This window comes from Phaseolus vulgaris, chromosome 3 (genome assembly GCF_000499845.2).
Source record: "Phaseolus vulgaris cultivar G19833 chromosome 3, P. vulgaris v2.0, whole genome shotgun sequence".
NCBI classification, from domain to species: domain Eukaryota; kingdom Viridiplantae; phylum Streptophyta; class Magnoliopsida; order Fabales; family Fabaceae; genus Phaseolus; species Phaseolus vulgaris.
Genome location: NC_023757.2, coordinates 27,526,797 through 27,540,623, shown reverse-complemented (window position 1 = coordinate 27,540,623; position 13,827 = coordinate 27,526,797). Strand labels below are relative to the sequence as shown.

The window sequence follows — 13,827 nt, the reverse complement described above, 5'->3', positions numbered from 1 at the left end:
ATCATGCTCAGTGTAAACGGTAACTCTAGTTTTGGTGGAAAAGCGCTTTAACAGCTGCTGTTCTCAGCATAATCAGGTAGGTAAGAAATTGTCCTCATCCCCAATTCTATGAATCAATCCAAGTCTGTAAAATGTTGGCAAATGGCATGATCCTTCAACTAGCCACCCATGTGTGGGGCCATAAGTTTGAATATTATGAAACAGAAAAAAACACATGCAGCAGCCACTACCATTTTAAGTCTTCAAATAAGAAAATTCTCATTCTTAACTACCAAATTAGTGTTCATTCTCTTATTTTAAGTCTCAGTTCAAAACTTATCCAATTCAATCCAAGGCTTCGTTTCCACGAAACTCACTTCATATAGGTGTTGCTGGACCTATAAAATACAACTCCTTCCCTCTCGATCTAACATATCATTCAGAACTTTGATTCCCTTAGACTTCTGCAACCTCCAAAATTCACCATGGGAATCACAACCTACACACAGGAATACTCCTCCTCTGTTGCCCCATCACGCATGTTCAAGGCCTTGATCGTAGACTCAAAGAATTTGCTTCCCAAGCTCTTACCTCAGTTTGTAAAAGATGTGAACGTAATCCAAGGTGATGGGGAAGCTGGAAGCATTGAACAAGTAAACTTCAATGAAGGTTGGCAATCAAATTAACATAGACACGCTAATTTGAAAGAGGATTACTTCTCCATGTTTTTCTTAATTAACCTGTTATGCATTTCTTTTATGCAGCTAGCCCCTTCAAATATCTGAAACACAGGATTGATGTGCTTGATAAGGAGAACTTGGTTTGCAAGTACACTATGATTGAAGGGGATCCTTTAGGGGACAGACTTGAGTCTATAAGTTATGAGGTAAAGTTTGAGGCCACTAGTGATGGAGCTTGCCTCTGCAAAATGACAAGCAATTACAATACCATTGGGGAGTTTGATGTTAAAGAGGAAGAAGTAAAGGAAGGAAGGGAAAGCACTATTGCAATTTACAAAGTTGTGGAGTCATACCTGTTGGAGAATCCACAAGTATATGCTTAATTGTTTATTTGTTAGTTTATTTATTGTTTCGTGTTTCATAAGATATACAAATTGATTCAAATTTTTAATAACAGTGTGCAACTATAGGGTTGTTTAGAATAGTTGCACAGACTTGAATTCCTTAATAAGCCCCTGCTGTATTAATAGCCAAAAAGGGCCAGTGGTTTGGCAAAAATACTTGTACTTTGGTAGTAACAGAGGTGAAGAATGTTTTGTTTTACCTTTACATGAATTCCAATGTACTTAAATAAGCAACAATTCACTTCTGTGTAGTAAACACGTGACTATATGAACCATATAATGCTCTAATGGTATTAACATCTTGGACGTACCAGGTAAGGATCCAAGAATTTCCGTTTGCTAAGTTCGCAGTGACCACACGTAAGTCACCCAAATCAAATAAAAATATGTTATTCTCGAATATTATAACATTTTATATAAGTAAGTGAATCCAAATTTATAAGTCTTTTAAACTTAAAATTTGTTTTAATATCTTTAAGAATGGAGGGTGAATGTCACTTGACCCGCCCTGTAAGCTAATGTTTCATTTTTATTCATTATATGCTGTTCACTTGGTAAAGTAGCTGTCATGTTCACTGCGGAAAGAGTATAAATGGTAATCAGTCCTAACTGTTAAAGCAACCACCATTTTATAAAAGGGGATTTATAGAAAGGACTACAAAGTTTTTAATTAAAGACGTCCAGAGCTTTATACTTAGTTTATATTATAAATTATGCAAAATATTTTAAGGCTACACAACTTTAGTGTGGACAATATTCTTACGGCGAACTGCACTTGACATTCTCTGGTGAGGCTTTATTGATTCATCATTGTGCGAGTTTTCTTCCTTGATAAAACCTTAATATAGGAACTCACCAATGTCCTGAGATGTTATACGAATGGATTTACAAAAGCCAATGAGCACCAAAACATTGTATTTCTGATGGTCTACCCTTAAGTTCTAGGTTTGTGCCTACAAAGGGTGATGCATTGCTTAAGTCACAAACCATATATGATTGCCTTCTTTGGTAAATAAAACTTATGTGACGTTTAACATATTATCTGTGATGAAAGCATAATTCCCCAACCTTCACCCGACCTACAGTTTAAGCTTTTAGACCGTGTCGGTATCAGATATTCCTAAGCCTCACACATCTTCCGCGTCACTCAATTAAGGATAACAATGATATTGGCATCACAGTTTACAAATGTCCACAAAGAACCTCTGAATTCTTTCCTGAATCATCACCCCTCTTCCATGGACCAATCAAACAATGATACCATTTTTCTGTCTCTTCCACAAAGCATCACAATGATTCCTTGCATTTCCCACTTCTCTTGCCTTTAGCATATTCCTTGCCCGTGCATGGCATGTATAGACAGATTCTGTGCACAGGTTCTCCTTCCATAATCCACTTCCTTAAAACATAAACACATCCCATTGTTTCTCATAGTTTACAGCTCCATGGCTCGGGAGGAGTCACAGGTAATATCCAAGAATGTGTGTTGGTTAACGTGTCAATTCAATCTTTTGTTATATATATTTTTATCTTCGATAAATTTAAACAAATGGCAAGCACTCTCTTCAAGAGCGGCTAATCCGTCAAATGCAGGCACCTCGCGTCACACAGATACAGGTCCGAGTAGACTGCAAGGGTTGCGTGCAGAAGATCAAAAAGGCACTAAATGGCATTCATGGTAGGTATATATACACGCGATTTCCCTGGCATATGAGGTACTTACACCATTAATTTATTTTATCTTCTCCCTTTGCAGGTATACATGATCTTCGTGTTGACTTAAATCGACAAAAGCTCACGATTGTTGGGTGGGCAGATCCAGAACAAGTTGTCAAGGCAATTAAGAAGACGAAGAAGAATGCCACAATTTGTTCTAGTATTGAATTAACACCTCCATCTAAACCATCAGAACCAAAACCAAAAGGAAATGCACCAGCCCCTAATGCAGCACAACCACTGTCACAAGCTCCACCACCTCAAGCAAGCCACCCATTAGAACTACCACCATGGCAGCCACCACCAGAAGCAACACCGTCATCATCCGTACCTACCCCAGCACAGCACAGCGCAGGCCGGCAGTGGCAGAACAACACAAGAACAGAAGAACTAGAACAGGTTCATGTGACACACCATCATCTGTCTAACTGCGCAAACAGATTCGGTTCTGGCCACAACCATGCCGAGCACTGGCATAGATACGATAATGGCCCTGTATTTCTGCAAGAGCCATCACCATCCATGTATGTGACACACAGCTACAATACGCACGTGCCTTCGTCATATGTCACTGAATACGAATACGTTCGATCACCATCAATGCACACACATTACAATTGCATAGAACACTACAGTGGAGATTACCAAAACGGCAATGTAAACGTCGCTTCAATGTTCAGCGATGATAATCCGAATGCATGTTGCATTGTCTAGTTAGAATGTTAAGAGATGATTATGAAAACTAAAGAGAAAGTCTCCTGTGCTTTCATATGTCTTGATAAGTGTGTTCTGGAAGAGAAATCACAAAACAATATAAAAAGAAGACGGAAAAGTAAGAATAACTTTAGTTTGCGTGTGATCCGAGAACAGAGAATGTTCCTAACTTCTGGGTTCTAGAAAATTATAATCTGCATTCGTTTCGTGAGAACGAAAAATACAGATTCGGGTAGATAACTATATATTCAAAGATGTTCTAGATCCAGATGATACAAACTCCTAGTCGTTATATGCAGAGCATGTCTTCAAACATTCTTTAAACATGTAGTTATTAGCATATTAAAATAAAAGAAAGAAAATAAGATTTTCCTTTCTCTCTCTTCATCTTTTCTGTTCTAGTGTTTTTCTCTCCGTGGTTTCTTATTTCCGATTTTCTTATTTCCGATTGTAGCCAGAATCAAATGTACTTGACTGATTAGACATTATTTTATTGACTGGACTTAATTATTATGTTTTTTTCCATAATATTTATTAAGATATTTTTATATTTATAATAAAATTATAACAATCACATTGAAAATCTAATTAGTTAATTAGCTGTGCGTAGACATAGGTTGCATATTGACAACCGAATCTAAATCTTGTATTGTTTATTTTCTACCGTTGATTCTTCGCGTTTGTTTTTTCCATGAGTTAGATTAATCTGTTTGTCATTTAGTCTTTTTGCTTTCAAGGGTAGCTTCTATAAATGCTCCCTTTGTATTTAGTTTAAAATTGAACCTTCCATTCCTTGATGCATTTTTTTAATGGCTCCCGTCAATCCACCTCTTCCGTACCCACCGCTTCTTTTCTTGCCTCTGTTGCAGAAAAACTTGATGACTCCAACTATCTTCATTGCCATCAACAAGTTGGCCTTTTATTAAATCGCATCACCTTCAGCATTTTATTGTTAACCCTATTATTCCTCATCGATAGCTCTCTGACCAGGATCGTGATGTTGGTAGTATGAATCCGGCGTATAAATCTTGAGAAGTTCAAGATCAAATGCTTTCGACCTGGCTTCAATCAACGTTGTCAAAGTCCATTCTCTTCTATCAAGTTTGGATCGTATTTTCATCTTCAGACAAAAGCGCGCGGTCATAATCTTTGTACTGATCTTCGTTCTGTATCTCTTGACATTAAGACGATTCGAAAGTTTTTGACTCATATTAAAACAATTGTTGATGAACTTGCGGGCGCAGGTAATCATGTTCCGCTTGAAGAGCATGTTGATGTCATCCTTGAAGGTTTACCACCTGAATATGCTTCAGTCCTCTCTGTCACGGAAAGCAAATTTCATACTCCTCCAGTTGCTGCTGAAGTAGAGGCACTTTTTCTTGTTCGTGATTCTCAAGCTCTCCAATTTAATCAAAAAACATTTTCTCCTACTCTTCACTATTGGTATTTTATTATATTTGTCAACAATTACATCTATCGTATCGTAATTGCACTAATTAACCCTTACATGATTTTATGAGAAAGTTACCTAAAAATATTAAATCAATAATTAAAACAGAATTAAAATAGAAGAATAAAATATCACGTGCATTTATGTGCATTTATATACAGTTAAAAAACACAATTTTCAACACTCCTCCTTGATTTTTTGAACTGCAAATTCAAATATTCTGTTTTAAGAACTCAAACTTGTTGGCGAGAAGTGGCTTGATAAACAAATCTGCAATTTCTTTTTCATCTTCGTTTTGCTTAATCTCCATTCAACACCTTTGATTTAACATAAAGTGCAGACTTTTGTCAAAGCCTAAGTTGTACCATGTTCTGGGAACATCTTTTAAGCCATAAATAGCTTTAGACAACTTATAAATTTTGTCTTCTTTTCCTTCCACAATGAAACCTTTAGGTTGCTCAACAGAAATTTCCTCATCAAAAAATCCATTTAGGAATGTTGACTTGACATCCATGTGATGTACCTTTCTATCTCGAGGTATGTCAACAAGCTCCCGAGTTTTGTTCTTCTCAATCATATACACCTCTTTCTCCATTGCCTTTTTCAACTTTGGGTCATTGATAAGTTCTTTATGATCAGCAGGTTCTTAGTGATCAGCAGGTTCTTAGTGATCAGTTGGTTCACATACTGCAACGTTACATCTATGATATATATCAGAGAATAATCGATTGCCTTTAATTGGTAGGTCATCTTCCATTTCAGATTTTTGCATCTTGAGAAGCCCTTGACCAGTCAACTCCTCCTGAAATAGATCTAATGAGAAAATTTTGCCTCTCATTTGTACCTTGAACAAATCTTGTCCGGTAGCATCTTGATCAAACAGTGGTTATCTTCAAAAAAACACCTTGAAGCCTTTTTGTAGCAACTGACCAACACTCAATAAATTTTGGTCTATGTTAGGTACATATAACACATCAGTAATAGTTTTAGTACCTGAATGTGTTGCTACAACAATGGTTCTTATTCCTTTTATTGAAATGTGACCCTCATGGCCTATCTTAATCTTTGAAATTTTTGAAGGCTTCAACTCCTTGAAAAGTTTTTTGTCATAAGTCATGTGATTTGTGCATCCACTATCAATTAGCCACGATGCACTTAAAATATTGTTGGAGAAACCAGTTGCAACAAAAAGTACATCCTCCTCCTCATTTGCAAATTGAGCATCTACGTTTTGTTGCTCACTTTGGTTTACATCTTGTTGCTCACTTTGGTTTACATCTTGTTGCTCACTTTGGTTTCTAGAAATGACTAGTTGATTGCACTTGTTGCACTTAGCATCAGGTCTTCTCCAGCACTTAAACGGTGGATGACCTAACTTGTTGCAATGCTTACAAGGGTGGGTAATTTCTCCTTTTGTTGTTATTGTGTGCAGCAACTTTTCCATTTTTTTGCTGGTTCTGCTTGATCTTGTTATCTTTGTTTCTCCAGCCACCTTCATGTTTGGTTGTTAAGGCTTCTTCTATTGCTCCATCTTGTCTCATGACTCTTCTTTGTTCTTGTGCTTGTAAAGCATTTAAGAGCTTTGCAAGAGAAATTTTTGATAGGACCTTTGTGTTATCTAGACTTGTTATGGTGGCTTCAAACCTCTCTGGAACCGTTACAAGCAGTTTTTCCACAATTCTTGAATCTTGTAACACAGATCCAAGCAACCTCACTTTGTTGGAAATGCTTAGAACTCTGTCAGAGTACTCTTTTACGAATGTTGACTCCTTCATTCTCTGCAGTTCAAACTCCCTGGTTAGATTCAGCACTTGTATTCCACGAATCCTCTCATCACCTTCATATTCTGCCTTGAGGTAATCTCAGATTTCTTTTGCTGACTTCAAGGACATTATCCTTGTGAATACCATAGGAGAAACAACTGCAAATAGACATGCTTTTTCCTTTGATCTTTTCATCTTCTTTTCCTTCTGTGATTTTATTTGTGCCATTGTAGGGTTTTCTGGAAGGGCTGAATTTCATAGTTTTCTTCTACAGATTCCCATAAATCAATGCTTCTAGGTAGGTAGGTCTCCATACAAACAGCCCACATTTGATAATTGTCTCCATCAAAGACAGGCGGTGCCATTGCTAAAAAATTGGAACCTCCTTCCATTGATGCACTCTACTAACCTCACAGATCCCTCAAGAAGATAGCTCTGATACCAATTGTTGATTTTTTTAGAATAAATCAGAGGAAGATATTTTATTATCTTTGCCAACAATTACATTTATAGTACTTGCACTAACTGACCCTTAAATGATTTTATGAGCAGTCACCTAAAAATATTAAATCAGCAATTAAAACAGAAGAATAAAATATCACGTGCACTTATGTGCATTTATATGCAGTTAAAAAACACAATTTCCAACATTCACTATACACGGACCTCTCTTAATCCTGACTGGTTCTATTAATGGCTTTGTTCGGACTAGTAATAGTTGTGGCGGAAGAGGTCTTGTAAACATCATTTCTAGCATCGTGGTACTGATCCAGGTCGTAATGGACGCTTTGCAAATTTTCAATGCCAAATTTGTTTGAAGTATGGTCACACTGCAAAAATTTGTTTCTATAAGACTGATGCCATTTATCAACTACCTGAGTCTCTTCTTCTCTATGATCCTTGCACACTGCAACCTATCTAGTTCACTTCTTCTCAGTCAAACATTAAAACTCCTAACATTTGAGTGAATCATCATTTACATCAAGATACTCCCAGCATTATGCTTGCCAACACGTCTTCTCAAGGTGGAGTCAATTCCACATGGATTCCTGATTCTAGTGTTTCCTTTAATGTTACGGGTGAGCCACAGAATATACATCAACTTGGTAATTTTGAGGGACTAGATAATTTTTTTATTAGAAATGGACAGAGTTTGTAGGTTCATGAATCTGGTTCTTCCTCCTTTTTGTCTCCCTTTAACTCAGATATTTGTTTTAGATTAAATAATATTTTTCATGTTCTCTCTAGTACCAAAAAGTTCATAAGTGTTAGAACCTTTGCTCGAGACAATTATGTATTCTTTCAATCTCATCCTCATTATTGTCTCAAATCTCAGGAAACTAAAAGTGTTTTACTCAAGGGCGTTGTTGGTCATGATGGTCTTTACTCCTTCCCAAATCTTCAACTTCAAAGATCTTCTGTTTTGCTATCTTGTAAAACATATTCTCCTTCATATATAGATGATATTTCTAGAGGTGCTTTGAATTCCAGTTTGTCATAGTCCTTGGCATGCTATGCTTGGTCATCCTAGCTCTCATGTTCTTAAACTCATACTTATTCGATGTAATACCCCTTTAATAAATAAAAATATTCCTAACTTTTGTTCTTCTTGTTGTGTTGAAAAATTCCATAAACTTCCTTTTTCTACTTCTGAAACTGTTTTTATACAACTCTTTTGGAAGTTATTTTTATTGATCTTTAAGGACCCTCACATGTTACCACACATTCTGGGTACAGTCATTCTCGGTACAGTTATGAGGTCTCCTTGGTTGATTTGTATTCTAAGTTCACATGGATTTATTTTTTAAAATCTAAATCTGAAACTCTTTCAGCTTTTAAACAATTTAAAGTGATGGTTGAACTTCTACTTAACAATAAAATGAAGTAAATCAAGTCTTCAGTATGATTGGAGTGGCGAGTTCAAACCCATCTAATATTTTATTTAGTCATGGTATCATGTATAGACTAATTTGACTCCTCATACACCACCATAACCACCTGGTGGTGTTGAAAGAAAACACAAACATGTTGTTAACACGTCTTACTATTCTTCACCATGGTTCTTTGCCTTTGGTCTTTTGGGATTATGCTTTCACCACTATAACGTATTGTTGGTGTTGAGGGGATAAAACAGGGCAAGATATTTGTGAACAGAGAATATAAATTTTATTTCACTGCTACTTTTCAAATAAGAATACAATCTCTCTAAATAGTCTTACAATAGACTTCTCAAATTCTACCTTCTCTCTCATAAAACATATACTATAATTTACATTTAAATCATAGTATAAATGACATTCAAAACTAGAATTAAAGATAATAATTATTGGTTTTTCAAATGCTAAAATAAAATTGATGACGGCTTTGAGTTTAATGTTAATGTAACGTATCTCATTAATAGATTACATATTGCTTTCATCACATTGCATTTGGTCTTTTTGAATTCATCAACCCAATTTCCTCCAAAATATCCAATGCATATTTTCTTTGAAAGATAACAATACCAGTATTGGATTGTGCTACCTCAATCTCCAAGAAATATCTGAGTTTGCCAAGATTTTTGGTCTGAAAGTGTTGACAAAGGTGTTGTTTTACTTGTGAGATGACATGGTAATCACTACCTGTAAGAACAATGTCATCAACATATACTACAAGATAAATGCACCCAACACTTGAGTGAAGATAAAAAACTAAATGATCTACTTCACTGCGAGTCATCCCAAACTATTGAACAACATTGCTAAATTTTCCAAACCAAGCCCTAGGAGACTGCTTGAGGTAATATAAGGATTTGCGAACACGACATACCAATCTGAAGACTCTCCTTGAGCAACAAAACCGAAAGCTTGCTCCATATAAATTTCTTCCTGCAAATCCTCATTAAGAAAGGTGTTTTTGACATCCAGTTGATAAAGAGATCATTGTTAAAGAGCAGTCATGACTATGAACAAGCGAACAGAAGCCATCTTTGTCACTGGAGAAAAAATATCACTATAGTCTAAACCAAAAATTTGGGTATAACCCTTAGCCACAAGACAAGCTTTAAGACGATCAATAGTACCATCAGGACCAACTTTGTTAGCAAAAATTCACCTACAACCAACAACAAATTTCCTAGATGGTAAAGGAACAAGTTCCCAAGTTCCTTTATTCTGAAGCGCATTCATTTCATCAAGCATGGCCTGATGCCAACCAGGATGAGCTATGGCATCACCTACAGATTTTGGAATGGATACAGAAGAAATAGATGAAAGGCTGGTATAAAAGGGTTGAGATAGTTTATGGTAATTCAAAGTAGTATAATGTGGAGATGAATTACGGGTAGAACGTATACCTTTACGGATAGCAATAGGAAGATCAAGTTTAACTGTCGGAGGTTCAACTATCGGAGTCGGAGGGGATGAGATGTTGGCACTAGAAGAGAGTCATCTAATTGAGACGTTTGACGACGACTATACACCTGAAAAGTTGGTGGCGGTGGTGAATCTTTAGGTGCACTAGGCACAACAAGAGGAATATTAACTTGATTAATGAAGACATAGAAAGAGGATGACAAGACTTAAAGTAAAGGGAAGAATCACTGAAGGTAACATCTGTTGAAATAAAAGAACGATTTAGAGAATGTGAGAAATATTTATATCCTTTTTGTGATCTAGTGAACCCTAAAAAGACACATTTGTGTGACCTAAGAAATAATTTATCAAGACCAAGACTAAAATTATGAACAAAGCATATGGACCCAAAAACTTTGGGAGGTAAAAAGTGGAGAGGGTCATGTGGAAATAAAATAGAATGAGGAATTTTGTCATCTAAAACTGAAGATGGCATGTGATTAATGAGATAACATGCACTAAGAACATCATCACTCCAAAAACGATGAGGAACATCACCATGGATTAAATTAGTATGAGTTGTTTCAACAAGATGGTTTATTCTTGTGCTCAGCTACCCCATTTTGTTGAGGTGTATAAGCACATGAAATTTGATGAAGAATACCATGAGAAACCATAAAAATTTTAAAAGAATGAGAAAGATACTCACATCCATTATCACTGCGCAAAATTCAAATGGAAATTCCAGATTGATTTTTAATTTCATTGTAAAATATTGGAAATATAAAAAAACAATTCATAACTATTTTTCATTAAAAACACTCAAGTACATATTGAATTATCATCAATAAAAGTAACAAAATACTGAAATTCTAAATTAGACTTAATACGACTTGGTCCCCAAATGTCAGAATGAACTAAGGCAAAAGGAGATGAAGCACGTTGTGAGACACTAGTAGGAAAATAACTACGAATGTGTTTTCCTAACTGACACGACTCACATGATAAACTAGATATATTAGACAAACTTGGAACAAGTTGTTGCATCTTGGCAAGACTACGATGCAATCGCGCCAACATGTAGTTGACAAAGTCCATGACACTCACATTCGGTGCCAATCATCCGTCCCGAGCTTCGGTCCTGTAAAGAAACAAAATCTTTTATAGAAGAAATAACACAATCAAGGGAACGAGTGAGACGACTAATGGATAATAAGTTAAATGGAGACTCAGGGACATAAAGAACATTATCAATAGATAAAGAAGGAAAAAGACTAATAGTATCAACACCATGTGATGGTACCCTATATCCATTGGCCCTGGTAACCGAAGGTAAATAACCCGTAGTAAATAGATAAGAGAAAAAAGATTTATTACTAGCAATGTGATATGTGGCACCTAAATCTAGAACCTAGAGGCCAAGGGAAGTAGAGTGAGTGAGGCCAACAAAAGGTGTACCTAATTGTGCAACAGAAGCAGTGGAACCAGGATTCTGATGATGCTCATACCATTTAAGAAATTCATTGAAAATAGCAGGTTGGCTTGGGGTATCAAATGAAGTACGGTCCACAGTAGAAGGTTGTATAGGAGCAGTTTGGGCAACCACAACAGATTTAGAAGGACGATCAAGTAAGGCATAACATCTGTCAATTTTGTGGCCAAGTTTGCCACAATGGTCACACTTATGACGCCCTTTGCGCAACTTGTGAGGGCGAGTACGATCATTATGCTGAGAGACTAAAGCATAAGAGTCATCAACATGAGGTGTTATATCAGTGGTGTGTTTACCTGGCACACGCAAAAGGGTAGAACAAGTGAAAGTAAAATTGGGCAGGATAAGAGATTCCAAAATTTGATCACGAACATGAGAATAATCATCAGGAAGGCCATGTAACCCCAATAACATGAAGAACTTGGATCTTTGTTCTAATTCTTGAGAAGGAGTAGGGGCAGGAGATAATAACTCATTAAAATCATAAAGAAGAGCATAAAGTTTATTCAGATATTCCGCCATTGTACCATCAAGACGTTTAGGAGCAACAACTGTGAGAAGATTTTGACACACACCATAAAGACGTTGAGTATCATTGGTGTATAATAATTTTCCTTGTTCCCAAACTTTTGAACATGTCTCATAAGTACGAAAATTTTGTTTTAAAGATGAGTGAATGGTAGATTTGATAATAATGCATAATTGAGCATCAATTTTCAACCAACGGAAAACCTCATTTTCAACAAATTGGGACGGGTAAGATGATCAACATAACCTTCACTCTTAAGCCATAATTTAATATCTGAGGCCCAAGTGTCATAATTGGTTCCATCGAATTTGTCAATGGAGAGATAAACATTTACATAATTAGTATAAATAGACGGATTTGGCATAATGACAGCGGAAGAAGCCACCGTGGCAGCGGCAACGGAAGCGGAAGAAGCCATAGAGGATAAGGACAAATTTAGTCACCCGTCAATTGGCGACAGCAACTCCGGTAGCGAGCATCGCCAGAAGCGGTTCGATGAGATTTCGACGACGTCTCCGACGACGACTCCGGCAAGGCGGTGGGGAAGTGGCTGGAAAATTTCAGTGAAAGTGGTTCACCAATAAAAATTGAACCCTAATCCTATGCTCTAGATACCATATTAAAGAAAAAGAAAGAATAGGGTAAATTCATTGTGTATATTGAACACTTAGGATTATGTTTATATAAAAAAAGAAACATATGAACTAAGATCATTACATAAATATGAAATAAATAACAATATCTATAATATCTCATAATATCAAATTATATCTAATAATATTTGACAACTTTAATCTCAACTCTAGTTTGACCGTCTCTTGTTCCTCCTGCTACTCCTTCTCAATAGCCTCCATTATCTTCTAATACTAATCAACCTCCTCAAGACCATCATTTTTATCTGATCTCCCACTCATCCTCCTCCTCCACTTATTAATATTCACCCATGCAAACCAAGTCCAAATTTAGCATACATAAACCGTTTCTTTGTCCTTCAATGTTTCTTGCTCGCTGTGAACCAAAAGGAGTTAAATAGGCTCTTGCTGATCCCAACTGGTTATCCGCAATGAAGTCTGAAAATGGGACTTGGTTCCTTGCCTTTTTATTGTTAGGTTGTTGATTGTGAATGAGTTTTTCTCATAAAAGATAATGCTTATGGGTCTCTCAATAAGTACAAAAGCACCTCTTGTGACTAAGGGATTTCATCAAACTCCTGAAGTTGACTTTCAATATACTTTTTCTCCTGTTGTTAAATATAAAATTATTCGCCTTATTATTACTATTGCTCTTAGACGTTAATAATGTTTTTCTTAATGGTTTCTTGGAAAAGACAATTTACATAATACCACCTCCAAGTTTTGAACATTCTGGCAAGTCTTTTGTTTGTAAGCTCAACAAGCTATTTATGGATTTCAGCAAGCCTCCAGACACTAGTTTGATCAACTCAAATTTAACCTTCTTCAATTTGGGTTTATAGCCAGTAAATGCGATCCTTCTGTTTCTCTATAGACATCAGTCTCACACTGTGTATATTCTAGTATATGTAGATGATGTAGTCATTATTGTCAGTTCATCATCTCTTATTCAGCGAGTTACAACTCACATTAATTCTACTGTTTTTCTTAAACAACTTAGGCACTTGGACTATTTCTTTGAAATCAAGCAAATACTCAGTCAGAGTAAGTACATTTGTGATCTTCTTCACCAGACCAAATTGACTGAAGCTTACTCTATTACCTCTCTTATGGCTTCTTTTTGCAAGCAGTATAGA

The 13,827-nt window shown here is 36.2% G+C and overlaps 2 protein-coding genes across 3 annotated transcripts; both read left to right on the top strand.

The window, feature by feature from the left end:
- Positions 1-266: 266 nt before the first annotated feature.
- On the top strand, positions 267-1,268 carry LOC137839026 (pathogenesis-related protein STH-2-like). Its single transcript, XM_068648154.1, has 2 exons — positions 267-648; positions 744-1,268. Exons 1-2 carry the CDS (start codon positions 465-467, stop codon positions 1,040-1,042), a joined length of 483 nt encoding a protein of 160 aa, XP_068504255.1. The 5' UTR covers positions 267-464; the 3' UTR covers positions 1,043-1,268.
- A 1,175-nt stretch (positions 1,269-2,443) lies between these two features.
- On the top strand, positions 2,444-3,877 carry LOC137839025 (heavy metal-associated isoprenylated plant protein 6-like). 2 transcript variants are annotated; one of them, XM_068648152.1, is made up of 3 exons: positions 2,444-2,529; positions 2,657-2,741; positions 2,820-3,877. In XM_068648152.1, exons 1-3 carry the CDS (start codon positions 2,509-2,511, stop codon positions 3,491-3,493), a joined length of 780 nt encoding a protein of 259 aa, XP_068504253.1. In that variant the 5' UTR covers positions 2,444-2,508; the 3' UTR covers positions 3,494-3,877. The 2 variants fall into 2 exon arrangements, with proteins under 2 accessions (XP_068504253.1, XP_068504254.1); XM_068648153.1 differs by having other exon boundaries at positions 2,517-2,741; positions 2,820-3,626.
- Positions 3,878-13,827: the final 9,950 nt, after the last annotated feature.

What these genes read in the sequence shown, in the direction of transcription:
- LOC137839026 (XM_068648154.1), top strand. Translation starts at nt 465, where the DNA reads ATGGGAATCACAACCTACACACAGGAATACTCCTCCTCTGTTGCCCCA. An exon ending in ACAAGTAAACTTCAATGAAG is followed by an intron (nt 649 to 743) that starts GTTGGCAATCAA and finishes TCTTTTATGCAG; the next exon opens with CTAGCCCCTTCAAATATCTG.
- LOC137839025 (XM_068648152.1), top strand. Translation starts at nt 2,509, where the DNA reads ATGGCTCGGGAGGAGTCACAG. An exon ending in TGGCTCGGGAGGAGTCACAG is followed by an intron (nt 2,530 to 2,656) that starts GTAATATCCAAG and finishes CGTCAAATGCAG; the next exon opens with GCACCTCGCGTCACACAGAT. An exon ending in GGCACTAAATGGCATTCATG is followed by an intron (nt 2,742 to 2,819) that starts GTAGGTATATAT and finishes CTCCCTTTGCAG; the next exon opens with GTATACATGATCTTCGTGTT.